At 41.4% G+C, this 27,341-nt stretch overlaps 1 protein-coding gene across 1 annotated transcript in view; it reads right to left on the bottom strand.

Moving 5' to 3' along the window:
- The window catches only part of T265_12011 (hypothetical protein), a gene marked incomplete at both ends in the record, with an annotated part of 35,779 nt that overhangs the window by 1,184 nt on the left and 7,254 nt on the right, over positions 1 to 27,341 (bottom strand). The window contains one exon of the mRNA XM_009178893.1: positions 22,573 to 22,639. Within this exon, the coding sequence (XP_009177157.1) occupies positions 22,573 to 22,639 (67 nt within the window). The remainder of the gene's footprint in view (positions 1 to 22,572; positions 22,640 to 27,341) is intronic.

The following is a 27,341-nucleotide window of genomic DNA, read 5'->3' as shown; positions in this document are numbered from 1 at the left end:
GGTTATCACTCAAATGTTTGGTTAGAGTAATATAATTCAACAATTACTCGTGTGTACTCTGTGAATAGATTGAGCAACGGAAAAAAATTTCACGAATTTGCACGAGGGAAAAACGAAACCGATTTCGAGCGTACGACGTGGCAACTCTGTGGTCAGATTTTTAGGCCGAGTTAAATTACTTATTCTCGTTTTATTCAGTCATTTCTCGTACCAGCTGTTTTGACGGCGAGCCTAACGGCTCACTACCTCACGGCTAAAGCCCTACTTTCCCAAATATATAGCTACATTTGACTCTAGCTTGTGTGGTTCAATCCACTGATGCTCAGTGGAAACGTGAGAGACACATGTCACTGCCATTGAAAGCCTCCGTCATTAGAATCTGAATGTACTGAAAACTCTCCGAGTAGATGCTGATTAGTCATGATTTGATGTGTCCTCATATTATATCGCCAACCAATGATAGGATTTCGACTGCCAGGTCGGGCAATGAAGTTGCACTTATCATAAATGTATGTAATTTGCTCGCTATTTATTGGGCTATTTCTTTCCTTTTAATTTCGTTTCACCAATGCTCCTGCCTCCAACTTGACAATACTTCTTTCAACCTATCACTTCCTCATTGCTCCTGTTCTCATGCTTTGAACTTAGTCAGCAGATCGTCACGTTGTGTGAACATCATTTATTCTGACAACTCCCCTGTCCCCACCTGCAAGGTCCGCCAGGAACTCGAAAAAACCTGCAAACATATAACGACCTGGCTACCAGAGCCAATTTTTCAGTCTAAGCCATATGAAGCCACTACAGGTTAAGGCATCCCCTGGCCATTTGCGGAAGCTTTGACGTTAGGATACCGACGTATATCAGTGCAATGATGGTACAGCGTTGAAGTACCCAGTCTGATTACCGCCAGAAACTATGTTGTTCTAATCTTCGACATACGCCCCTCACAAATCATACCTGTTGTAGCAGATACTAATATGGCTGCGCACAAAACTACTGCGCAGCGGAACAATGATGTCAAACAGGGCCGTGCGGTTAGCCCTAAACGTCTGAATCACGTCCGATTTCATCATGTGCCGGAGAAAGGTCAAAAAGCGACATAAAAATTTCACGTCCACTCCATGGCGCCCCGTACACAAGCGCACAGACGTCCACCTATGATCAACCGAGACAAAGAAACAACCGCTCGAAAACCGGTGTGGGCGTACGTAATAAATTCTTGATCCGGCTCAACGCCTCTCTGATGTAATCATTAGGTCGGCTGAACAATGATGTCAAACAGGGCCGTGCGGTTACCCCTAAATGTCTGAATCACGTCCGATTTCATCATGTGCCGGAGAAAGGTCAAAAGGCGACATAAAAATTTCACGTCCACTCCATGGCGCCCCGTACACAAGCGCACAGACGTCCACCTATGATCAACCGAGACAAAGAAACAACCGCTCGAAAACCGGTGTGGGCGTACGTAATAAATTCTTGATCCGGCTCAACGCCTCTCTGATGTAATCATTAGAGTCGGCTGAAAGATGGTTCGAATTTAAACTGCCTTGTTTCCGGTCGCAATTGCTGTTCGATCGTAACAAATGTTCGACGAACTCACCGTGTTCGTCTGACCTTATGTCGTAGCACTATCACCTCATGGAAAATGTCCCCTAAACTGGGGTTCGTACGACACTGGTGCCAACGAGACTACCTAGTTTACATTCATACTTAATTTGTGAAACGGAGCTTTTAAATTGTCTCCATTTAGAAATCGCCTACTTCTAACTACATTTTACTTTTTGAGACCGGGGCAATTTAATAAGTCACCAACGGTCATTTATGTTGAGCAACAATATTCCAGGTTCACATCATGTTAACCGACTTCACCAGGTAACTATTCAAACCTTCTGTTCCATTGTTCTAGTTTTCTTGGTTTCCACAACTACTGTTTTCTATCTCGTAATACACACGTCCCGTTGATGGTGGTCCCCTATCTGAGATGTTTTCCTCCGCGTTTTGGTTCTAATTTTCGGAGCAAACCTATATCGGTATGTTGCCATAGAGTCACCAACTAAGGCGGTCAGCAAAATTAAGATTCCTATTTTTGTGTACACACTTGAAGATCACAGATTAGTATGAAGAAGCCACACAGTAGTTTCCAGCTGTCACTTTAACTACGGAAAAACCCTCACTGGAATTCCCAAATACTCCGCCACCAAGATCCTCATGAAATCATGAGTCGAGGTGTCACCTCTAATACTCAAAGAGAGCTATTCTTCTGGGCGTCGGGATTTACTGTTCTGGTTAACTGTGCATCATCCGCTCCTCTTTCATTCCAAAAAGGATCAAACATTAACCTCCCTGCTGCCATGCCTATCATTTTGAATGTTCTCCTCATTCCTATTTCAGACAACCGGAACGGGGGTGATGCCACAGAAATGTGAACGCCCGTTTCTAACCAACCTTAGACGCACGCCTCAATTTTCTCTGAAATTCAGGTTGGAGGAAATAGATTTCACGTGAATCTGCAGTAGTTTATGAGACTTATTTGAACCCGAAATATTTACAAAAGCGGTATCACATCTGTGGTAGTTGTCTGGAAGTGTCCGGTGATCATGTTTGGCGCTCAATTAAAATTTTAACGGCTGCCAACAGGTTCGCATGATGTAACAAGGTGACAGTTATTCTGAGGATCTGCAATCCATTGATCTTGAAAAATATGACGTCAAACACCGCTGACTAGATGCTACTGTTCATTTTATCTGAATGATGCATTGTGCGTCATAACCTTGGGGTGACCCTGACTCTATTGACCGTGTTAGTGTATGTGGTTCGGTTGAGCAATAACGCAAGATTCTCGGCTGCAGTCATGTTATGTGGTTCAGTAAATTTAGCAAGATGTTATTCTTGTTCATGGTCTTCAAACGACAAAACCATTTTTTTTTAAATTTTAACTAATGCGATAAAAATGTGGCATTGATAAAATATCTTTTCAATGTAAAAATGACTGATATCCCAGATATTCCAAAACAGGTTGATCGTTTTGACAAAGAAAGTCGTGCTGATTCTTTCTCTAGAACTGTGTGAAATTGGTTAGCAATATTTATGAGAGTCTTTATAATACAAGAACGTTCATAGTGCTATCGAGTGGTTCTGGTCGAATTGGTAAAAGCCAACATAAAAGCACATATCCCATAACACCTACTAATTTTATCAGACGACCCATGTATTTAAATTTTGAAAAGACAAACCCCACATAATCAGATAATCAAAGGCTCCGATCAATACTGTATGTAAGCAACCTTCAAGCAGCAGTTCTCGGAATGAAATTGAAATGGTCATAATCGCTATAGTGTTTGTTTGAGTGTGCGCTGATTACGTATAGACCCTGTCAAGTCTAATTGAAATGATGTCATTCCAGTTCCGGTCATTGTGTTCATTTATCTGCCGTCACTCCTGACACCCAATGAAAACACTCACTTGGTTAAAGATGTTACTACCACCAAGTGAGTGATATCAGCCCTCGCAAAGAGAGAAGGTCCGTGAAAAATGTATATTCAGTGACCCGCGGAGAGGAAAATTCAGCGTTTTCTTCTGGAAAATCGATAACGGCCTTGTTTGAATGCATGGCGGCACTGGCTTTTCTGAACTTCACCATTTATTTGCTCAGGTTGCCGTTTGATTTCCTGTCAGGTGAAAATTTTTCTGAGCCTTTTGATTATGTTCTTTTGCATCGTCTAAATGAGTCACTAGCCACGGCTATTTTCATTAAGAACAAGTAGATTATTTTTTCTAGCTCTAAAAATCACCTCACGTTTTGGGTCAAATGTAGGTAAAATAATATGCCATTGTTGCTTGTATTCTCTGCAATCAAAGTACACGTCTTACACAAGCATATTCACAATCGAACTGCACAAAGCTAAGCCAAGATTCAAAATGGGATTACTTTTATCACGCACGGCAGAACCACGTTGCCAAAAACTATTCTCATAACAGTTTCTCGTTAGTGGACATCTTGAACCTCAAACTAAAATTACCTACCGCCGTTGTCAGTAAAAAAACATCGAAGATGCCCTTCATGTAATTAACATCCCCAAGTCAAATGGATAGGTTCTTATGAAGCTCATACATTTTTTCGTCCATAAAATCTGTGCCCGCTCTAAAATCTGTTACTTTCCTTGCGATGTCAAGAACACCTTTGTATGTACGAGCAGAAACGTGAAAATACAATGCCCATACCGTTAATATTACGAAATTTTGTAGATAAATATTGGTTTGGAAGCATCTTAATTGCTTAGAGGAATATCAGCCCGGTATTTGACAGCTAGATACACAGGCATGTTTCGTGTGGTCTAAATTACAACCACTGCTACCTGGAAGGGTTGTCAAGTAGATATATGTGCGTGCTCCGTTCAAAAAATGTGTGATAAAGGAAATGCTTTGTTTCGCAACTTATGGGGAAGAAGTCTCTGAAAAATACCTCACGTTTACACATCCAATATATCATGTATCACCTGCATAAAACGATGCAGCTCTACTCTGCCTAGTCGCTATGATAGTCCGCTAAGATATAAGAAACGAGGAGTAATTAAACTCCGATCACTTTGAAACTTCATCACCCAGTGTGCGACAGATATCTTCAAATGTAAAATAATCGCACCTAAATCAAATCAGGGCATGCGAATATATTTCAAGGTACGTATTTTTCATCACCTTTGTTACTCAAGGTGATACATATCAATTTTGGTGTGATTTTTGGAAATGCATCAAGCGACAGTCGAAGATTTTACCATCAAGAAAAATATAGATACAATTGCACTTCGCAAAGCCCTTGATGACGAAAGCATTTGGTGGAATGTGTGTCTCATTTGAGCTGTGGTGATGTTTTTAAGCGGAAACTAGGTCACTCGGAAGTTTTAGTGCCAATAAACTTATTGCGAGTGATTGTGAGGCTATCCGGCTGAATAAACCGACTAAATTAGATTTAACTCCTAGCCATTCGGGGCTGGTGATAGGGCAATCCACTGGAGGAACTCTGGCTGACGCGCTCTTGAATTTCGGTTATCTGGGCCGGCAAAACCTGCCAAAAGTTAGGATAGCGTTATTTCAAGTACATTTACATATAGAACAGGCATATAACGGGTTAGAGCTAACTAAAGCAATGCATTTTGTGACACTTGTATGACACTTTTCAGGGGTTTCTCATGATGCATTTATAAAATTTCATGGTCGGAAAACCAGAACTTGAGTCTAGTTTGAGATATGAAATTTTCTCAGACTTATGTCAGTAAACGAATCAAAGTGCTACAGCCGCATTCGGTACTGAAAACGTGTGGAAAGACGCTACCACCAAATTTACCAAATGCTTAATTTTTACATTGGTCTATCTGGCATTACTAAGGTATCCATGCTGGAACCATTTCATTACAGGAGTGCCAAAACAAATGGGAGTAGTGCATCTTTGGTGGTTATAAACCAGCAAACAGAAAATTTATTCCATTGTACACTGTGTTAAACTTTTCGGTTTCGCGCTATCATATAGGAGTAGGAATAGAAAAACTCAGAAATTCAGTATTCCAAATACCCGAAAAGGTTTCACTGAGAGAGTGATTCCCTGATTCTTTTGGAAATTTTACACCCCGAAGATAATCTTAATTATCCAGTGACCGACGGCAGAACAAATCGTACAATTTTTGTGGTACAAGGATTTTGAGGATCACCGGATAAAGCTGAACAATTCTTTGTGATATGCAAACTACTTAACATGAACTATAGCGAACATCACCCAACTTGCCTTATTCCAAAACCCGGATATTTTAATTCATTCTATTGCGGTTTCTGTCTTGCATTGCGAAAATGCTCCAGCAATTTTACATATACGGCTATCGACTGATACATAATTTACCAGAAATAAAGCCTTGTATGCAAGGCAGATTATAATTTAGGGTGTCGTTTTTGCTGGAAGTGTCTCCCCTGTGCTTCCCGAAACTTTCGTTGGCGGCTATAATCTTCTATTGGAACACATCCGCTGTCCAGCGTACGAATGGTCCACGGGTCGAATCACAAACCCAGAAAAATATTTTGTAATCACTTCCAAATTATTCAACAAAACGCTTGCTATTTGCGGCTTCTTGTGCCTTGATTTGGAAGGCAGTTTTGAGTCCACCATGAAGCGCCAAAAACGTGTATCGAACTGCTCAGGCTTTCATCACAATTTGTGACCAATTTCTCACGAGGTATTATGGGTTTTATAATAATTGGTCAGATTTGGTGTAGGTGTATGTTGTGTAGGTTGTGGGACAGATGATCATTTGGACAAACATAGAAACTTGGTCATTTTCATGTTCGTTCAAAATTTCGCGCACATACAGGAGCAAACTGTGCGTCCACCACGTTTTTTAATATCTGCAATCTTCTTTGTGGAGCCTATTTTAGGAGCCATTATTTAATTACTGCTCCGTTCATAGAGGCGCATCGTGTGGCTAGCTCTGCCAGTGCGATTCTAACACGCTGCTTATCTGGTTTTCTAAAGTGATTCTTAAAGAAGAGGAGGGTAAGTAACTCTGGCGGAGTGCAGTGCAATGTTTAAACAATATACTGCCTGGTAAATGATTACATGCAACAAACAGCCGAGATAATAAGCTTCACCCTGACTACTGACTGGTGTGCATTAAATTTACTATTTCCTCAACTCCCTAAACGATAACTTCATGTCAACGTTTGATAAAACTCTACCGTTAATTACAAATTTGCGACCAATACACCATTGAGGGCTCCCGTAAGAAGTCGAAAACAGCACAACCCATTATATTGTGTCTACGTTTGTGTGGATAATCTGTTTTGTAAAATTGAAGCATGTTTGCCACTTGAAACCGCCAAGTTCAAAGGTGTTTTCAACTAGGTAAGTTTGACAAATTCAGACTGCCTTATACGACGTGCAATTCGAGATATACGATGCAAAATTTTGAGCAACCCAGAAGAAATATCGGGGTGTAAACATTACATCTTGAGCTCTTGTTTAAAGTGGCCTATCGTGGTCAATTAATTAAACATAGTGAGCGCAAGGATACAAGAGAGCGAGTTATATTTTGTTTTGTTTTTTTGAAAAAAAACCGACACTCGTACCAAATATATACTAATAATAATTGTGTCTTTAATTCTCAGGTGTTTGAGTGCAAACTGCTCAAAGAAGATGATTAAAAAAAACAATATATTTCAAAATATCAAATAGGAAAGAATCCCGTGGTAATCGGCTTGCGTGTGCTTATGGCCAGCTTTGCTTATACCATAGGTTTATTCTGTAGATGTCTCCAGGCCACTATAGGTTTTTCTTTCGTCTTATTCCGGATACACGTTTAAAGCGCGTGCGCTGCAGGAATTGTGTTTGTAATGTTCATCAACTCCATCTTGTTTGTCTTCGATTTGCTCAATAAATAACTTGCACTTTATGTGATCCGAAGAGTTTGTTCGAAATAATTTAAATTTACATATCAAATGTTTGTGCGCGCTCTGGAGAAAATGCATTGAGAGTTATGTGCCGCAGACGATGGTACTAATTACATAAATGGTGCGGATTCATGTGAGTGCAATATTTAGTAAATATGACATTATTTTTTAAAACGTTCCAGAAAAGGAGTGCGAGGAGAAAGGTGAGGACCCGGTTTACTAAACTTCTTACAAAGTTTAAATAAACATGAGTATTCATCATGTTAAGTTGTTGAGCATAGAAGGAAAACATCGTCGAATCAAGCAACATTTATATTTGCGATACACATTTTGCACGACCACTGTTTTCAGCCGACATATTCACCAACATATTGAATGAAATATGTTTCCCGGTCACGGAAATTCGGATGTTGGACACGCCTTTCCGCAGGCCGGTTCCCTAAACAGCCGCTAATACTTCTCACGCCATAGACAAACTCCTAAAAGGCCAGAACTCTTGTGAACACCATGCAATGAATGTATAATTCTCTGGCTGTAATGACTTTATCGCTGGAATACCACAAATGCGTTCGTGCTGATTAAACGAGTCACAGGTTTTAATAAAGCATAAGCCAGTAGGTTTACCGCAAAATTTGCTGTATCGCTGAACGCAAACGTCAAAGTGCCAAAAAGATGCAGAAAATGCGACAAAAACTAAGGCAACAGATCTCGTGTCCTGGAATTTTACTGCGATACACTTTGGCCTCTCCAAGTGTTAGGCACGCCTTTTTGTTACCTTGCAACGCTTCATTCACAAACTCCAGGGGGTATGCTCATATATTTTGAAAGCTATAAAACTATAATTTAGTGATTAGGGAGATAGGGGATTCGGATATTTTACCTTGCTATTCCCCAAGGCGATAAAAGCCGATGGCGTATGCATCGTAGTCATATGCTTGTTCAGAGCGTTGAACAATGTGATTGCATCAGATCTGTCAATCTGCAATCACACTGCTGAAATCAGCCAACGAGCTGATGACCACAAACTCAACTATATACAGTGAGTTATACCATGGAGTTTAGCCCTCTTATAGTGAGAATAAAGTGTAACCAGAAACATACGGGTTTTTTGCTTCAAATTCCCAAGAACAACTATGCAAAACAGATGGTATTTTAATATCCAAAACAAGAGTTTTGATTGTGTGCGAAAACATCAGAAACCTTGAGGCCTGAAGGTTCATGTCAACATCGGCGGAATGGCGTAGCTAAAATGCGATAGAAGCGCTGTGAATGGATAACCTAGCAAAATCGCTCGCGACAAAACTTTGACATTAACAAAGCTGCACGATTTCTACCGCGACTGGAGAAATAAGTGTCTTATGATGGCCGGGCAGATGCAAAAAGTCAACGCCCATCATCACAATCTTAAATTACAAGGGAAATCATTGGACATCTTGAGTTTTGTAAAACTGAGAAACTAATAAGCACAAAGATAAGGAACACTCAATTTAATCCCGATTAATTTGGTACACTTGATATTCCCGAAGGCGCTCTTTTATACTTCGTTATATCATAGAGGGAATTTGTGTGAATATTTGTGGAAAAGGTAATTTGCCTATCAGCACACAACACATATATTCTACTTTCTTGTGTTACTTGTTCTTTTCAAGTGTGTAAAAACAACGATTCACTTACGATGCTCACCTCAGAACTGACAACTTAGTAATAAGCTCATACTTGACTCACATGAGTTTATCTAGACTTCCACATACCAATCCTGTTATTAAATTTAGCTTCCAGGGGGCGTGAAATTTTTCACATTAATTTCAGAAATGCCATAAACGGTTCGGCTTTGAAGATCGTTTGAAGAAAACTGTCTTATCTTATGGCAAATCTCTCGTGTCACACCGGGTTGGGTTTTTAACCTGAATTCTCTATATTATTCAACAGAGAAGAAGGTGAGAAGGTGTGAAAACGAATTATTAAAGCCTGATTTTTTAATTGCGCTGCGTGGTAATGGCGACCAATGTGGTCTTGATTTTGGCCCACAAAGAATGAGAAGCAACTTTGTTTGGCACACAACATGACGTTACCTGTCCCTCGTTAGTCGTGTATTTTTCACAATGAAAATATGCAAATTCAATAAAACATTCAAACCAGCTGCTTTCAATGCAATTAATTATTGTGACGCATATAGCCACTCTTGGATAGTGCCATGAACGCTTTTATCCTAAATGCCAGAATTATGACTGCACGTGGAATGTGCCAGCATGCGTTACAAAATGTTGAGATATATCCCAAATTACCTCTGGGCCCGGATCACCATACATGTCGATGCATACGCTTTTTCCAAAAACCGGTGTCTCATAATGTGGTGGTGGAGAATCTCGGGGAGCCAAAAGAATACAGCAACAAACAAGTCTCGTTCTCCGTGAAAAGAGTCTTTCCATTATCTGTAACACTTATAGCAGCAGGATATAGTGCTATCAGCGTGATTCAGTGGGGACTTCTGGACGAAGGAAAAAGTTACGCTTTGAGTTTATTGCTGCCATGCTTAGGGCCAGCTCGCACAAACGTACCATTAATGATGAGAAGTTGCCTGTGACGTATTTGGTCAGCCCGCACCATGGATAACATATCACTCACAGTTGTAACTGCATGATTTCACCAGCTTCCGTAAGCCATATGGTTCACCTACAAATACCTTAATAATTTAGTTTGCGTTTCCCATTTCTGCTAGCGTTTAGAATTTGAACCAATTCATTCCGTATTCACTAGGTTTATGGGCTCTTTGTTACATTCCACAACCCTAGAATCGGTCACCACCGTTTTGATGAAAAAGTCAGTAAGTTGGTTATCTTGCTTCGTGTTCTAAATTCAATTATTTTTTGTGTCCGGTTGATATTGTCAAGTATGCGTGAACATTTATGTACACTCTGACTCTCCCACTGATTTATTTGCACCACTTCAGTAAACAAGTGCATTCATGAAGGTACATTTAAGTCTATGATACTCCTTTTGAAAACCTGCAAACACAACGCACAATTCCATCGAAGTTTACGGCATGCTGAATGACTGTTTGCAATACGACGCCTCATAACTTTTACCGTAAAAGAGAAAGTACCACACAAAAACCATTATCGGTAGTGGTTGCTGTAGGTGCCTTGGCATTATCTCATCCCACAAACAACCGTGAATTGTAAATACACAAATAAATGAGTACCCTGCCTGCCGTCGTGTGTTGTCATTGAGGGGTCTCGCTGTATTCAACAAGGTAAGCAGCGAAAATGACAGTGTTGGCGCCTGCCTTATTTCTCTCTAGCTAGTTAATAACTCTCTCCTTGTACGCCGTTCTTATTTTCCTGATCACGTTGCTCGTGATGCAAAAGTGCCACATGTGTTGCCTTCCGGCGCACACACTCACAGGCATCTCAGTCTCCGTGGTTCCGCGCCCCACGCTCAGAAATATCCAGGTGAACAGGGCAATTGTTCCCACCCAATAGAACCTTCTGGTATTGATATGTGCTCTGAATTAGAAGCACGAATTCATAAGTAAGCAGAGCGAGAGAGTGAACCAAGCGGTCACTATCCACAGGCATTTGGCTGTGCACCTCCTGCAGCCTAGAGTCTGCTGCCGCTGCAAGTAAAGGAGTGGGTGTCACCCTCAGTCACTGTGCAGCGGGATCATTGCCTGCCTGCAAACTTGCTGATAGTTGGCTTTGCGCTTACGTGTACTAACGTCTGCAAAGGGGTCCCACGAAGAAAATTTGATTGCTGGCTTTCGTGCATAGGCTCCGAAGAAGAGCCGCTCTGACACTACTAAGTAAAAATTATTTGCATTAAATGCTTGCTGCGGCAAGGCATAACACGTACATCTTTCTGGTTGCCAGATGCCCGAATTCACAGACTGGTAGGCTGTGAAACAATTCGGCCGCCAACATCGACTGCCAGCGATATATACGGAAAATTGTACCGATTTCCACAACTGTTGGATGAAAACAGACTGGTTTCATGCGGTACTATATACCATAATAACCGAAGTACCCTGTCCACATGTTTCTTTCTACCAGCGTGCCGGCCACAAATACAAATCAATCACAATGCCATCATCTACAAAACGTGTGAATCCATAACTTACTAACGCTCGATTTGTGGGACCTTTGTTTTACTGCACCCCATAAGTTACAATGAAGTCACCTGACAGACAAATTATTTACAGATCCTCATGTCGCATATGTCTTAGAAGTGCTACCTCATCAGATTTGACTCGAACTGCAAAGCAACTCTGTAGGTTTTTTCTTGATGCACGACGCTACGAACTTTGCTCAAGCACTGGTTATAAAACTGGGAAGTGAAACTGTCTAAATCTTGAAGGAAACTCTGGTTGACAAACGATACCAAGGAAATCAAATGTGTTCACAGAGCCAAAAATATCCGCAACATATCTCTTTGGATCCGCGCCCAGTGTCTATCAGCATCGCGTGTGAGAAACCGACAAGGATAAGACGGAAATGACCAGTTTTAGTGAAGAAACACCTCGTGTTCTTTACGCTGAATATCGAAGTGTTGGTCATCTTGGTCACCAATTCCTTTATTTCAAGGGCACACAAACCCCTGGACTGAATGCCACATTTTTTATCTCAATCGCCAGCCACCCGGTTACATAGGATCCACCTTGTGCAAAGTCTGAAGTGAAGTCCTCAGTAATCGCTTGCCTCATCGGTTGGTTTGTGTTTTCGGAAAGATGAGTATCCCAGATAACTGAGAGAATATGATATGATGCATATCAAACAGACGAAATAAATCCCGGTTACAATAGGGCTGCTGGCACCAATTTTGCTTTTTCCCTTGTGGTTGCCCGTGAAACAAGGATTTTAGGGTAGGAAGCTGCCGCCCTGGTGTAGGAAGTGCTGACCTAAAGTCCATTATGTGGGTGTGTCAGAATATCGCCGTGAATGCAGACGACCCAAGGGTTCAGTATTACTGGGTGTTGAAGAAGCATTCCACGGTCTCCCTATCAATAAATGCCAAGGTCGTTCTTACAGATCTTGGACTTTCCAACGTATGAGACTACATAGGGATCCCCGAAATATTTAGTGCACAAACGGTTTCATCCAAGGGTGTCCATCCTTTCAATCACTATTTGCTTGCGTACTTGAAGGGACAATGATAAGGACGCCAAACTCATCTCAGAACACCTGTGTTGAAACGTGCCCAGGAACACTCAGAAAAAGTTTTTTCGCCTCCAAAGTGAAATGGAAAACACATGTGTTTTTGGGAGGAAACTATGTCATCCCGCCCCAGAGTACGCAGTTGCCACCGACGACGTGCATCTTCACAGTCGCCATGCAGTCACCACATACGCCATTTACAATCCTGGGGAGGTAATGGAAGTTGTAGAGATTACACTAAATTTGATTGTGGTCAACGCTCGAACCTGCTGGCCATGAGTCGCGTCCTCTAACTTGACACAATTTCAGCGTCAAAGTGGTGTACATCTGGGTATTGAGGAAAGTGCGCATTCGATTGCAGCGCTGACGGCATTGTCGTATAGCTAGTAGGCTGCTCGAACATGGGTATCAAGACATTCTAAGGTCAGCATCAGTCGTTTTCTTGGGGCGATAGCTCATAAATTTTGATGTTGGGGACCCCGCAACAACACGGTTGCAACGGGAATTTCCATTTAACATTAATCCGGCTCCAGAAGCTAAAATGGTTGTGCAAACCACGGCGAACACCAAACCATTGCTTGCTGAAGAGGTTGCTACTTACAATGTTAGACCAGGTTTTCGGAAACAGAAGTGTAACCAACGCTTGGCCAGGTGGAGTAATCTGGGAGCTAGCACGAAATGTCTGAGTTCTGTCGTTACTAAATGCCTTCGTGAATGCTAGTCTTAGGAGAGACTGTAAGATAAGTGAGAATAAAGTAAAGGGAAAATATAGAGAAATGTGATGAGGCAGCATCCTTTCAAAGGCTATCACAGGGGAAATACGGAATGATTGCCAGCGTCCAACCTTTGTGTTTTCCTTGCATGAAAGCCTTTACAATTTTTGGATTATTTCATGGTAGCTTTATGCGGTTGATTCTTAGGCCGGACGAATACCGTTAAGTACCACGACATAATCGAAACAAAATCGATTGAAGTAGAAAAAAAACTGTTGTCAAATTATCACGGGTGCTCGCTTGAATGGGATAAAATTTTGCCTTTATTTCTTCAGTGTATTAAGGGTGACCCCGAAGAAGTTACTATCAGCTAGCATGAAAATATTGGCCCGAACATCGACGCAATCACAAAAACAGGGTCCCCGAATACAGCTATTTTACGAATTCTTTCTGATGACGTTGACGATTTCTGTTTTTTCAATCAAATGATATCCAGTGTGACCAGTATGCATAATCAGTTTTCGGTCCCTGTAGCCCAGCACCATCGCGAGCTTATCCAGATCACCATCGCTTTGCGATACAGTTCGTGGATGCTGATCACCCACAGTTAATTTCGTTGTCCTTCCCGAGGGCAGTACCGAATTAATTGTCGTCACCGATTAAAGAATTATACCCACTACTTAAAAAATGTGCGCTGTTATATTGTGCAGAGTTCACATGCTCCGCTAGATGTAGATATTGCAATATTAATTAGAATTGCAAAGATCCCAAATTTATTGGGATACAAACGTTTACGCTTATTCGCCATTCTATGTTCGTCAACTATCCATTTCGTTGCTTTTCTCATGTTGGTAGAGAAAAATGCGCACTCAAACATGTGACACGAGGATCCAAGTTCCTAGCAAAATTGCAGAAATATCAAGTGAAAAAAACCTAATTTACCAACATGTTTTTCATGTTCCTTAGAGATTTAGCAGAATAGGATCCTGTGACCATGATTTAACGTTGTACAATTGTTGTGAGGTAGACTTCGACTTGGAAGCCTGAAACATATCGTGGTTATATTCACGGTACCCGAGGTGACGACATCCCTAGCATGATTCGAGAGCGAGCAGTGTTCTCGAGATAATATTTTCAGCTTGTGGGCCGCAACAATGCTTCTGAGTCAACGATTTCGGTGTGATAACCGACTTCCTACTCACTGGAACGGTTCGTGATATAGGCGATTCTATTTTCAAATCGAGATTTATTGAATAAATGCGCGTCCTTCGCCTTTCGATCGATTATCTTCGAAATATTCCAAAATGAAATATTTATAGGATTCGGCCAATAGATATTTTTGTTGGTCCACATTTACGTACGAGCAATTGCAAATATGCTGACAGAGTAGAAAAACGTGTGTTCAGTTTGGAAGCAAGAGGAGGTTTTTTTTTACAAACTAGCAATGATTCCAAAGTGAATTCAAATGTCACGCTGACTTGTTGATTCAAATGAACTGGAATCAACTTCTTTCAGCTGGACATATATCATTGCACACCTTACATTATTACACCAACGTGGATTATTCATAATCAAATTGCACAAGTTTGGGGAAATTGAAAAAGACAACTTAGTATAAAAGCAAGGTGTTCCTTTACTTTTGTTAACAGTAGGGCTCTACGAAGTATGGAAAACTTGAAAGCCAGTCGGCAACAAAGTCCAATTTCGAATCAACCACTGTCAACCAAGCGTCGGTGTTTATTTCGAAGTCTGAGATCCATTCAGTCTCGAGCCCCAGTGTGCGCTCGAATGATCTAGCAAGGTGATAAATTATGAATATTCGGACAATTGGGGGAATGGTGGTGCGTCCTCGGGTGTGTAATGTTTTCTCAGATTACCTCATGGTCCCGATATGTATTTGAAGTCAACAGGAGGTAAGCGACCAGGCTATCCGACTGTCTTCTCTTTTTATGTCACTGGTTTTGCCAATAACTCTGCGAAACCGGGCGAAAATAAGCATGCCTGAACGGAATCAGATCTACGCTTTATGGGAACGTTCCGAAGTGCCCCAAATTTTAAGTGTCGTTACACACAAAATTGGAATACTACTCTTTCATTCCTTGACTACCCAGAATGACCCCCCGGTGTGTTTGTTGGATTCTTCAATTTTGTCACAGGGAATGTTTTACGTGCTCCAAAATGCCGCGTCTTTTCATTCAAAATATAGAAGAGGAAATAACCACAGAAAGTAAGTGTTAGCCTCAAATAAAATATAATCGAACAAAACGGTCCCAAATAAAAATTTAACAAACAGAATGCGAGTAACTAAACACAGTAATTACAGGCTTCCAAAAATACGATAAATCTTAAGGTTTATCAATTTATGAGCTGAGGTAACTTACCATATGAGGGTAAGCTGGCGAAGGTGGAGTGACTGCGGTTAGACGGGTTAAACTTTCTTGAGCCCTGTTTTCTGCGACCGCTCCCCACACATCGCCATATGTGTTCGGTTGCTAACCCTTGCATCCAGCATTGCGTAGTCCGTAAATATTGGTACCACGGTATTCGCGTGCGCGACACAGTGCATATCATCTTCCTGAACACCGAAAGGATACATCCAGAAAAATGGAAAACCGGAGGTAAATCCTTTGGTATTTTCGCCGGGTTATTAATGTAAAAGTAAACAGACAAAAAAGAGCAGGAGAAAAACACACAGCCTTTCGGAAAAAACGTTTATAATTCAATAATTTATTTACGGTAACTAGAATGAACAAAAAGACATGCAAGCTGTGTCGCATGTACCCGGGAATTTGTTAAATAAAAACGAAATATCGGAAGAACTACCATAACCATACACAAGCGACAGGTAAAATATCACGCGGTCTAAGAGAATAAAAAAACCAGAGGAAATAAATATAGCAAGAAAAAAAACATGGAATGAAGTGCATTTGGTTGGTGTTTAAACTTTGTAAATGGTGTACGAGGTCGTAGTTTGATTATGTTTTAATGAAGCTCTCCAAAAGATGGACTTGGCTAGCGTCGGCCTTCTATTATTCGCTGTGAAATAATGAGATGCTTGATTTTCAGGGACTGAGGTGGTCCCTGACGAATATTGCATGGCCGTTTTATTCTTTAATTCGCGTCAGGCACCGCATCTCCTCCGATCCTCCGCCATCATACTGAAGTGTTGATTTTCCGGACTATCAGCGACCATGTTCCAAGCTGATTTGTCGTTTATGGATCACGCTCTAGAAAAAAATGCAAAATCACAGTGTCAATTGTCAAGCGTTTAAGACGGACAAAACCACACGTATTCTCCGTTCTGCCGATGCACCGGAATGTGTTGCCTTAATTTAAGCTTTCGCGACATCATTTCACACGCGTAAACGAAATCCGCCGAATGACGTCGGTTCAACCTATTATAGCACTATCTTTCCAAATTGCAATCACTCTACTATCCATCTCGATTGCTCCACTCAAATCCACTTATCGCCTCACTCAAAGTCAAAGAGTCCTAATCGACTGTTGGAGGTAAGCCGGGCATAGATATCACATGGATATTGTGAACATTCGCTGCATGGTGTAAATGGTTTTGAATGATCCCGGATTTTTTCTACTTCGTTGGGATTTGATACAATTGATCAACTTTGACAGTTTCTTAGTTCATTTCCCCAATTTTCTTTTCCTAATTGTGTGATCCCTTGATACTTTCTTAGGGGTTCTGCGCTATATTGTCATCGTTTCTCGTTGAAAGCATTAATTTTCTCAGTGAAACATGGGATAGATTTTGCCGAACGGTTGCTGTTTCTGGTGCCCGTTTGACTGTCGCAATCCTGGTATTGACCTCTGCTTTCTTCTGGATTTCTTCTGGGCATTGACTAGGATTATTCAAAAATCACCGGTTATTTATCGCCAATTTTAATTTCGTATAACACAGTTTATGTACCGTAAAGCAGGTTTTCCAGTTTCTCCTTGAAACTCTGTTTAGTCTAAATAATATGTTGTTCTAGGCTTTCGGCGCATTCATTTTTTTATCTCTTTTTTGTAATTTCCCATGTTTTCCTTCTTACATCTATCATACAATCCGACAAACAGGCGGCCTTATAGGGTCATCGGTTGAAATTGCCATTAGCCTAACATCTTGGCTTCTTAATTTGGAAATCCGTACCTTCCATGACACACACATTCAGGTAGTTCGAACCAGGTTTTATGAGTAATTTCTGATTGGGTGTTCGGGAATTCGCCTCTGTTATCTATGGAACCAACTAACACTTACACGAATATTCAACCGCCACATTTGCAGTTAAGATTTTTGCCTGATACATGTATTGTAGTGCTATAACTTGGTTCGGTTAAGAAGACCGTTTGTTTGCAATCTATAAATGGCCTACAATTTCGCTTGTCGGATTCTATCAGAATGTGTTCCTAATAGTGTGACTCATGAGCAAAGCGGAATACGATTTTTCGACACACTTAGATCAGTCGTGTCATTCAAATGTTTGCGTAATTACAGCATGCCCCATCACGGCTCTTATTTCTGTGTCGCGCAGCTAGTATTTTAGCAACTTGCGTACCTAGTACAGTGTCAGACTTTCCATTGTTGAGATGTATTTCGGCCCCGCGAGATAGAAGGGAGGGCGCGATTAGTTTTCCATCTTCAGCAAAGTCCAATCAGCTGAAAAATAGTGACGGCTATTGCGAAAGTAATAGGCCGGCTTTAAGGTTCTGAAAAATCTAATGAAATATGACCAGGATTCGAGATGGATGTTTCTATTCAGATGCCTGTTTGCTTGCTCGAATATCATCCACGCCGGTGAAATCCACTAATTCCTACATTTTTGCTGCTGATAACTTATTCCGGAAATAAGCCCTAAATGGTATGATTGCCTATCCGGCCTCAATGATATTTTTCCTCAAATTTCCTTATTCTGTACGATTAGCTGAATAGCCCGTTGTGTAAAAATGATAAAATAATAATAATACGAAGTGATATTTTGGTTCAAAATGACTATGGAAAAGTTTGACTATCTTATATTTTACAAAAATGTTTTCTAAATAGACATACATTGGAGCGTTTTGTGCTGATATCAAAATATTGAACAGCTCATAATAAATTGTCCATGTTTATCCAATTGTTGCTCAATGTACATCGAATAAATTACGTGACGCCTTGTGGGTTTTGTATCTTTAGAATGTTGGAATATTTCTGACAACGGACACAAGCAAGAGAAGGGGTTAGCGACTAATCGGATATTTGTTGAATTGAACATTAACTGTGTGGCAACCATTGCCGATACCATCACTAACTGTAACACTCGAGTGGCAAGTAAATGGATTCTAACTCATACGTAACTGTTTTCTGCGCACGTTTTCTTCTTTTTTGGTTGCGCCCCTGCTGTTATTAATGTTACTCAAAAATACTTTGCTCCCTATCCAATCTGCCGGTTGATATATATGTAGCTTACTCCGGTAAAGCGATGGTAACAATGAGGCGCTGAATTTTACCTAATTATGAAGACCGTCTTGTCATATGTTGTATGTTGGCGTAAACATTTGTAAATGTGTTGCTGCGTATCGTCGAGGTCAGATCGTATATGTCCTGCTGTAAACTGCAGAAGTACGACAAACAATAAATATTTGCGACTTGTTTTTTATTCCCTATAGCCGTATAATTACCAAGAATAAATAGACTCACGTCAGCACGACTCATTCTCCTCATAGGTGACAGAATAACTTTGCTGTTGTTGTGTTGTAGATAGAAATTCTCACTACCAAATTAAGGACAAAAACCTTGCTCCCAATAATGATGTCCTCAAACTACAAACTACTAGATTCAATGTTGGATTCCTGTCTAGGTGAGATTTGAATAAAGAAGATCCACCATGTGCAAACTCGCACAATGAATAAAACTCTTAAATTTCATTTGCCTTTCAGCAGTTTATGCTGATTTTCATCAGTGTTACTTCAAAATACCCGCCCCTTATCGCATGACCTTCCACAATATCAGAGATTGCCAAGTTACCTGGCCAAATCAGGCTCAGTAGAAATCACACTGGAGTTAGTAGTTGGAATTCGGATGCGGTAGCGAAGTCATAGTTGCTGGAATCAACAAAAAAGACAACTACAATTGATAATCATGCTTGAAGAGAAGAGGTTAAAAAGTTATGTTGTGTAAAAGCTTCCTAAGTTGGCTGGATTTTCGTAAGCAGATTATCTTCCATGAGATATATTTAGCATCTTGCAAAACTACCAACAGTTTGAGGCTTCATCTGCAGTACACTCAGTGAATATTTATTTAATATGGACCAGCACGGGACCGACAGGTTCAGGAAAGCTAAGTACCATCACCAATTAGTTGTCCACGTGTTGTGCATAATTTGCCACCATTACAAGTTGTGCAAATTCCCGTCGCCTGGGCAAAGAGAGCAGTTCATTGCACTTCTCCTTCCTTCAACGCGATTGTGCACCTGAATTTCGCCGCCATTTCTATGATGCTTGTAGGTAGTTAGAAATTCCACGTATGACGCATTTATCGCAGGAAATTTGCTGACAGAAATTTACATTGCGATGTTTTGAATAGTAGAAATGTACTTATTTCTGTGACATTCGGAGAATATTTGGATGTTGACATCAGACCAGTCTCCACTGATGAGTGTTTCCGACAGCAAACAAGGTTACTTCGTAATGAAAGACTATCAACGGTTACCGAAATTTACGATGAGTATATCGGACACTTGAGGAAAGGGACAAAGGAGTATCGCTCCATCAACAACAACATCATCATCATTGGCATCGTGAAATCAGTTTTTGGCAGCAATGCACCGCCACCGTAGATTTTATTGTTTGATCTACGTATGAGGGATGGTGGCGGTGGGATGGTGACAGGTTGCCAATATGTAGACAGCTGCGACACTGCGCTCCTTAACCGAAGACTCAGGCTGATTGGCCTAACAATAAAATAGCTGTATTTAGCTGAAATGGAAATGCGTTACAATTTCTATGGGAGAAGTTTTTATTTGTCCCAGTCACAGCTTGTGTTCGTCATACTACATTGTCCAACACTGTATGAGAGACCAACTTAGGTGAGAGGATGGCTTTGGTGCGCAAGCACTCATAACATGAAGGGTTCAGGCCCTTGTAACGAAAAAATCCCCCTCCACACGCTCCACACGCATCAAAACCCACACCCAAAATAGAAGGACCGCCGCAAACCCTACTCGCAGTTACTAGCTCCTTCCATCGGACGGAAGTTTGGACAACGGCCAAGTAGGATCAACAAAACTGAAACGTGGGCTAAAAGTGCACCGGCAAATGGGGAATTGGGCAACCATTGTTTTGGAGCACAGATAATTGGTTACACCTTTTACATGGCTGAAAGAGGATTCCTCACTTAGGTGACGTAATAGTATGGTTGCGCAATCGACGTCGAAGCTGAATTCAACCAGGTCATCAGGTAAATAGGCTGAATAAAGTCATCACGAGTTCATTTATCTTGAAGACCGCTTGCACCCTAGACGTTCGATAGCCGCCGATGCCTTCAAAATTTAATCCCCTCCTACAACGATAATCGCCTTAATATAGGGGCACCAATTTCAAACCGACATGATCAACTTTAACATGGATACTCACTCGTCACGTCCATTTTAGGTTGAACTAAGTCGATTGTCATAATAAACCCACCACTAGTAGTTGGTAACAAAAAGTCACGGATACATTGATACATGACTGCGTCATGAAAACAGGCTCAGTAGAGATCACAGTGCAGTAAGTAGTGGTAGTTTAGTTGACTTAGTAAACACATATTTGTTTCACTTAACGGTGGGTATAACCTTCCGATAATCCGACCGAAATTCGTCAACCTAGTTGGAATAGATTACGTTAAGAGATAATAAGTGACTGTTATTTTAAACATAACCTCAGTTGGATAGACGAAAATAATCCCTCTGTGTTAAAAAAAATTATCACTGAATAACATAACATAATAAGGCAAGCTATTTGATTTCTGAGACAGCAAAGTTAAAAGCCTATGTACGATGGCAAAATCTCATTAATTCATCTGTCCATTGAGGCTGATCGTAAGTAGGCACAAAATCTCATATGTGCCAGTCAAATTTTGAAGAGACCAACAACACTTGTCCCGGAAGACGGCTTTTAGGCCAGTCCAGCGCCTGACCTAGCCATCGTAGTCTGTCATGCCCAACGATTTTCCTATTGAGGTACCTGCGGCACAAGCAGATACCCATGTTTTAGTCACCTTGTTACTTACACTAATGGTAGCCAAAACCAGCTGAGTGTCTTGGATATCAGTGGTCAAAAGCCTGCGGACGCCTTACAACATCCCGCAGGATAAGTTCTCGCACTCAAACAACAACAACAAATCCCATACTGAACCTGGGTCGCGCGATTTTGGGATATTGTGATACACATTTTTGACGCAACTGGTGATCCAACTTAAGAAAAACGTGAAGTAGGTTTTGAGGTCCTCGCACTGACACAGGCAGCCGAACTTTCGGGAGGCAACACCACCGCTGTGGTGTGTTAATCTTTGTACAACGTCCTACGACCCTCCCAAAATCGTAAGGGACATTGTTACACACTGCACTTTCTGAAGCATGACACTGCACTTTTCAGCTGCTGGGCACACGCCAAAATGATATGGTAGTAGTCAGTCTATTTAACAGCGCGGGCGTTTTGGTGTTCTAAGTTGGCGCGATGTAATCTGCGTACTCCAAATGGACAATGTTCACAACAGCAACAATGAAGACCTTCTCGCATTGTCCCATCGTTCCACCATTTGGCGAAGCTAAACAGAAATCGAATACCATTTATGAAGAGTAGATTATGCACTCACATCTACGCAGAGGTATGTGAATATGGGCATCGGGGTATGTTTACAATCTTCTGTGGCAGATCTTCTTGAGCAAGGTTAGGTAGTAACCAAAATTTTTCAACAGACTCGAACGCACAAGTCTAGTTAAATAGTTCAAAGTTTATGGATTGCGTGCACAAATAGCCTTGCTTTAACAATGGACGGAGAGTGCAGGTGTGGACAACACAGCCTCTATCCGACCGAAATCACCCTTGATTCTTACGTGGTAACGATTTGAAAGCCGCCATGAGACGACGATAAATCAGTGACGCCAGAGGCTCTCTTACAACAGGTATCAAACTGAAATCACTATGATTTAGACCTTTATCGCGCAGATAATTTACGACAATGGGCACTACATTCGATCCCCGCCGGTTGGCTGGGACGGTCTTCTTTTACTAGACAGACTCAAATAGGCCAGACAGACACTGACCAGGAAATCCAACGTCATCCTTGGAAAGGGCAAGTGGGATGTCATCAGGACCAGCAGCAAGATGACCCTTAGACAGGGAAAAACAGTCAAACCTCTCTGTAAATGAAGGTGGCTAGAACTCCACGGTCCACCTTCTTGATGAAGGCTAGGATTCTGGAGTGGATGCAGATCAAAATACTGTGCCCAGTGGTCAAAACGTTCCACTGTGCGCCAAGTGTTTCCCTGGTAATTTTGCTGACATCTGGTTATCATGGGTCAGTCGACCATATTGCGGCCTTTTTCAGCATTGTATACATCTCCATCGTTTGGCCTTCCGCGTCCACCAAGCTTAAAGGCCTGCACGGATACTGAGATGGCGCATAGGGTCAGTTGTCACTGCGACCAGGAGGGATCTGTGACCAGGACAGCGGTCCAATGTTCGGATGAAGTTAGCTGAGTGGCACCACAGACAGACGTTCCGGCTTTGAGCAGCGCATTGGATATTTTTAGCAGTGGCTGTTTACATCCCATATCATACCGTTGGGTGAGTATTAGAGAGGCTGGTTCTGATAACTTCGTTTGAGTTTTGCGTCCACTAACTCCTGAATCGCTCAGCGGGGTTGTGTGCCGTTTGTAACAGAGCTGTAAGCTAACTTCATGAAACCTGCACTTGACGGGTTGAGGCACAATCAGTCATTCTTTAGGCCTAAAAAATAACCTATTGTCCGGGTTAAAACTGACTGTTGCTGGTGCCCGTTTTGCAATTTACGGTTTGTTTGTGCATTCAAACGCTATTATAAGCATTGTCTTTTGGTATTTATTGTGTGCTTTTCATTATATGTGCCCCTGACTACTGCGCATCGGATACTGAAAATTTGACAGTGAGGTGAGCAGTGTCCCCAAGACAAACAATATTAAGCCCTCTAGTAGGATTGGTTAAACAAAATCACCCTCGTCAGGTTTATGTACGGAATCGCAAAGTGTAACCTGTATTTCGAAAAGCCTGTTGAGACACAACCTGACGCTTAGTGGTTTACCTACATACTTTACCGTTGTAGTGGTAAAATCCATACGTGAATCTTTCCGGAGTTGTTAATTTCAGCGGTATCAGGTGACTTATTGACTTAGTTATCAAACCGCTGAAATCGACGATTTTATGAATATTACGGCGGCGGTACAGCCAGCCTAATTTTCTACTGTGGAGGTCACTTGGAACAAGCGCTCATGGGCTTTTTATGACGTACAATGCTTCTTCATACACGGAAGCACGACGTTCTAATAGGGTTCACGTTCAACTCCTAACCCTTTTTTTATACTCAATTTATCGCCGGAACTGCAAAACACCCGAAATTGTTTTTTCAGCCTTGTTTTTTTCCACATGTTCTGGGTGCGCATTGACCTTATTTTTGCCAGTCAGCTGAATTAATCCAAACTTTAGAGCTGAGGTTTTGATGGAGGCAGCGACTATAGAAAGCAACTGTGAAAATCAAGCTGGAGGACTAAAAAACATAGGGTCACGTGCGCACCAGCAAAGTCACTTCATTCATAAAGTCCCATCGTGAAAATCATTTTTTCGTGTGTTAGTCTCTCAACAACGGAAGGAAGACAACAGCTGTCCTCAGACAGGTTGGTGAATAGACTTAAAGGCTTGTTTTTATAGGAATGAAGTGAAAAACTGAAATGCGTGCGGTATTAATACTCAGCTCCAATTTGCATTGAGGTAGAACGGATAGCTATGGACCTTGAAATTTCAGGAGCCTGAATTATCAAAGGCGTAACATAAATTCACGACTTTTTTATGTACCAGGTACATTTCCCTTGGTACGGTTTGAATTGGTCAGATTATGCGCGTTGCTACGAGCCGCCGTGAACATTATCCAGTGGCAGATGAAAACATTTATGTTCCGTCGCTTATGTAAACACTAAAAATCTGTAACTCTAAGGGGAAATCCCTGGGTGCAGAATTTTGGTATGCTGGCTACAAAGCGTCCCTCGCGAAAGATATAATCTCACGAAGAGTGATGATGAATGATCGGCATCGAAATGGGGAAATCCCGGAAGCTCTGACCACATTTCCGAGGTGAATGCACGGCTGGACAGATACACGAAGATTGCCATTGAAACACCATTCTATTCCAAGAAAGCGCTGATAGGAGTGAACTCATAACGGCGGGTAAGAAAGAACTATCCAACAGTTATCCGTAGTCCCCGGCGAATGGAGAACAATGGAGGCTGGATTTTACTCTATTCAAACCAGCTTTATTGGCTGTTCAAAATAAGTTGAATTGATTTAGCAAAAGTAAGAACAGAATAGAATGAATATTAAGACGGGCCAATGCTCCACTCTTCATTCAATGTGTGGGGGCGACTGGTGTGCAGTAGGCCTTCTCAAATGGCTTTTGTGAAATGTTTGAGATGATGTATAAATCATTGAGGCTGTGCACCGACATTCATGGAAAACTTTTCCGAGTGAAACTATGGCTGCTATGGAGAATCAACAATTGCCGCAAATATTGTACGTGTCATCTTCAGCGGCCTATGAATCAGATCAATGGATTCGTCTATCGGACTTAGAAGCAAAGGTGACAAATTTCAGACAAACTGGGGAAAGATTTTGGGGTTATGCAGAATCTTGACTGGCTGGATGTCAACTTCTAACTATTCCATATATCACTTGTGAAACAAAAGCGGTTCGTGCGGTATCACTAATTTGGAGCTAGTTTAGCATGAGTTGTTTAATTAATCTTCTATCCAATCTTCATTTGTGTTTAGAAAATCACACGCGCTAGGTAAAGCGAGACACCAAACATCGATTATAATCGAAAGTAAACGCACCCAGTCTAGTGGATTTACCATGTCCAGGTAACCATATTCACCATGAGCATAGCGTTATTCGCTGGATCCGTGAACCCTTAATACAGTAGAACCGCATACACTTGGTTTGAATCTTTTAAATGGTTTTTCGACAAGCTTAAAATTCAGCATTGAATGATGTAACTTGCTCAGCCTTTCCCACGAAAGCTCGTCGGAGTAAAGATATTTTTGGGGCCGCTTGATTTTTTATTGTGTACAAACATTCACTGTCCTAGATCGCTTGGTAGTTCAAGTCTACGAGGATTGATCGGCCGAGCATTTTGATTGCTACAACTGCACCACGCATATTCCTTGCGCTGAAAATGGTGAACTTTCCTAAACTGAAAACATGTGATGGTTGGGTCTTCACATTTACACGAACTCACTAGTACTTGGATTCAAAACTACGAAAAATTTAAAATCATGGGGATCTACTCGACATTTTGTAAGTCTCGCTATCTTTTTTGGCGTTCTGGGCCACAAAACGGCCCATCGCTTCTACCGCAAGCGACCGTCCCACGGGGAAACTTAACACTTATCTTTAGGTGTCTAGTGGTGCGGCGCAAATACAATACAAAATTGCGATCCAACGATGTGTTTGACCCATATGGAGTCTGAGCTTCCACGGTTTTCCTGCGCCCAGAAATAGTTCGCATCAGAAAACTTACACATTATAGGTACGTACGACTAACCGAGGTAAAACATGAGGTCTCTCTTGATACCGTCCAGGAAAAAACTCACGTTTCGTTAATCCTTCCGTCAGCTGTACTCAAGCGTCTTGATTGCTTTGCGTTCCATTGTTAGAAGTTCGTTCTCTATAACAGTACCTGGGTATAAAGAAGATGGTTTCCACTGTTCGTTATCCGGTGGAAAATCGCAATGCAGACAGTCATGTTTAGCCAGAATTTAGTTGTTAGCCACAAAAGATGGCAAGACTGGCAAGTACAGACCTTCACTTAGTGCATCTATTTCTATTAAATAAACAGTTTGCGGATTTCTTGAAAAAATTGTCTGAATAGATCGGTTATTCGCAGTCAATCGAACTGCACGAAGGCAACGATCGCCGTTTGCATGTTTCCGGGATAGCATTTACCCATCTTGAACCACTTGATGTACAACAACAGCATCATTCTGCAAATATTTGCAAACATTGCGTTGCATTAGTTGTCATGGCTACTACCATTTGAGCGGATCAAGCACCATTTAAATCTCTATATCCCTGATTTTGTCACGTGTGGATGTGTTTAGTTCTACGTCAGTCCCATGTCATTTATAGAGATGATTTTTGAGTTTCCTGCTTGTCCTACTTAGATGTCTAACAATTACCACCCATACCCCAAGAAAAAGTTCATTCATTGACATTTTAGGACTTGTACTGTTATTTTGGCTCAACTGATGATGATTCTGGGACACTTGACGAATAATAGCAAATTAAAATGTGCCATTCGCTGACTGTTTAACCATTAGTTTATCCTTCATTTTCTGAAAATCTATTTGAAAACCTCTGCTCACTTCGGAAGAGTGGATGACCGGAAATTTTGGCAGCATTGGCTGTCTTGCCCATCAGTAAAGCCCTCACACGTATCGGCTGTCTTAGTGGAATCAAGATGGAATAAATCACAAGAAAACACGGGAAACTGTAAAATTTGTTTATAATTTTCTCGCGTTATAATGGCAAAATTGTCATCTTTTGCAGATGGAATTCCGACATACAACGAAACTCCTCCGTAAAATAATTTGCAGACAACCGCTGATCAGACGTGCTGCAGAACGTTGAGATGAATGTTGACCATGAAGAAGTGCGTTGTAGCAAAACGTCGTTGCAAAGTGACCAATGGACGGTGATGACATCGCCCAATGAAGAGCACACCCAACAATCGTTTTCCGTTTGCGATTGCGTGGGCTGGTGTATGATAGTTCCCATTTTTTTTTCCTTT

The sequence above is a fragment of the Opisthorchis viverrini genome, assembly GCF_000715545.1.
Source record: "Opisthorchis viverrini unplaced genomic scaffold opera_v5_719, whole genome shotgun sequence".
Classification (NCBI taxonomy): Eukaryota; Metazoa; Platyhelminthes; class Trematoda; order Opisthorchiida; family Opisthorchiidae; genus Opisthorchis; species Opisthorchis viverrini.
This window is presented reverse-complemented; position numbering and strand designations above follow the sequence as displayed.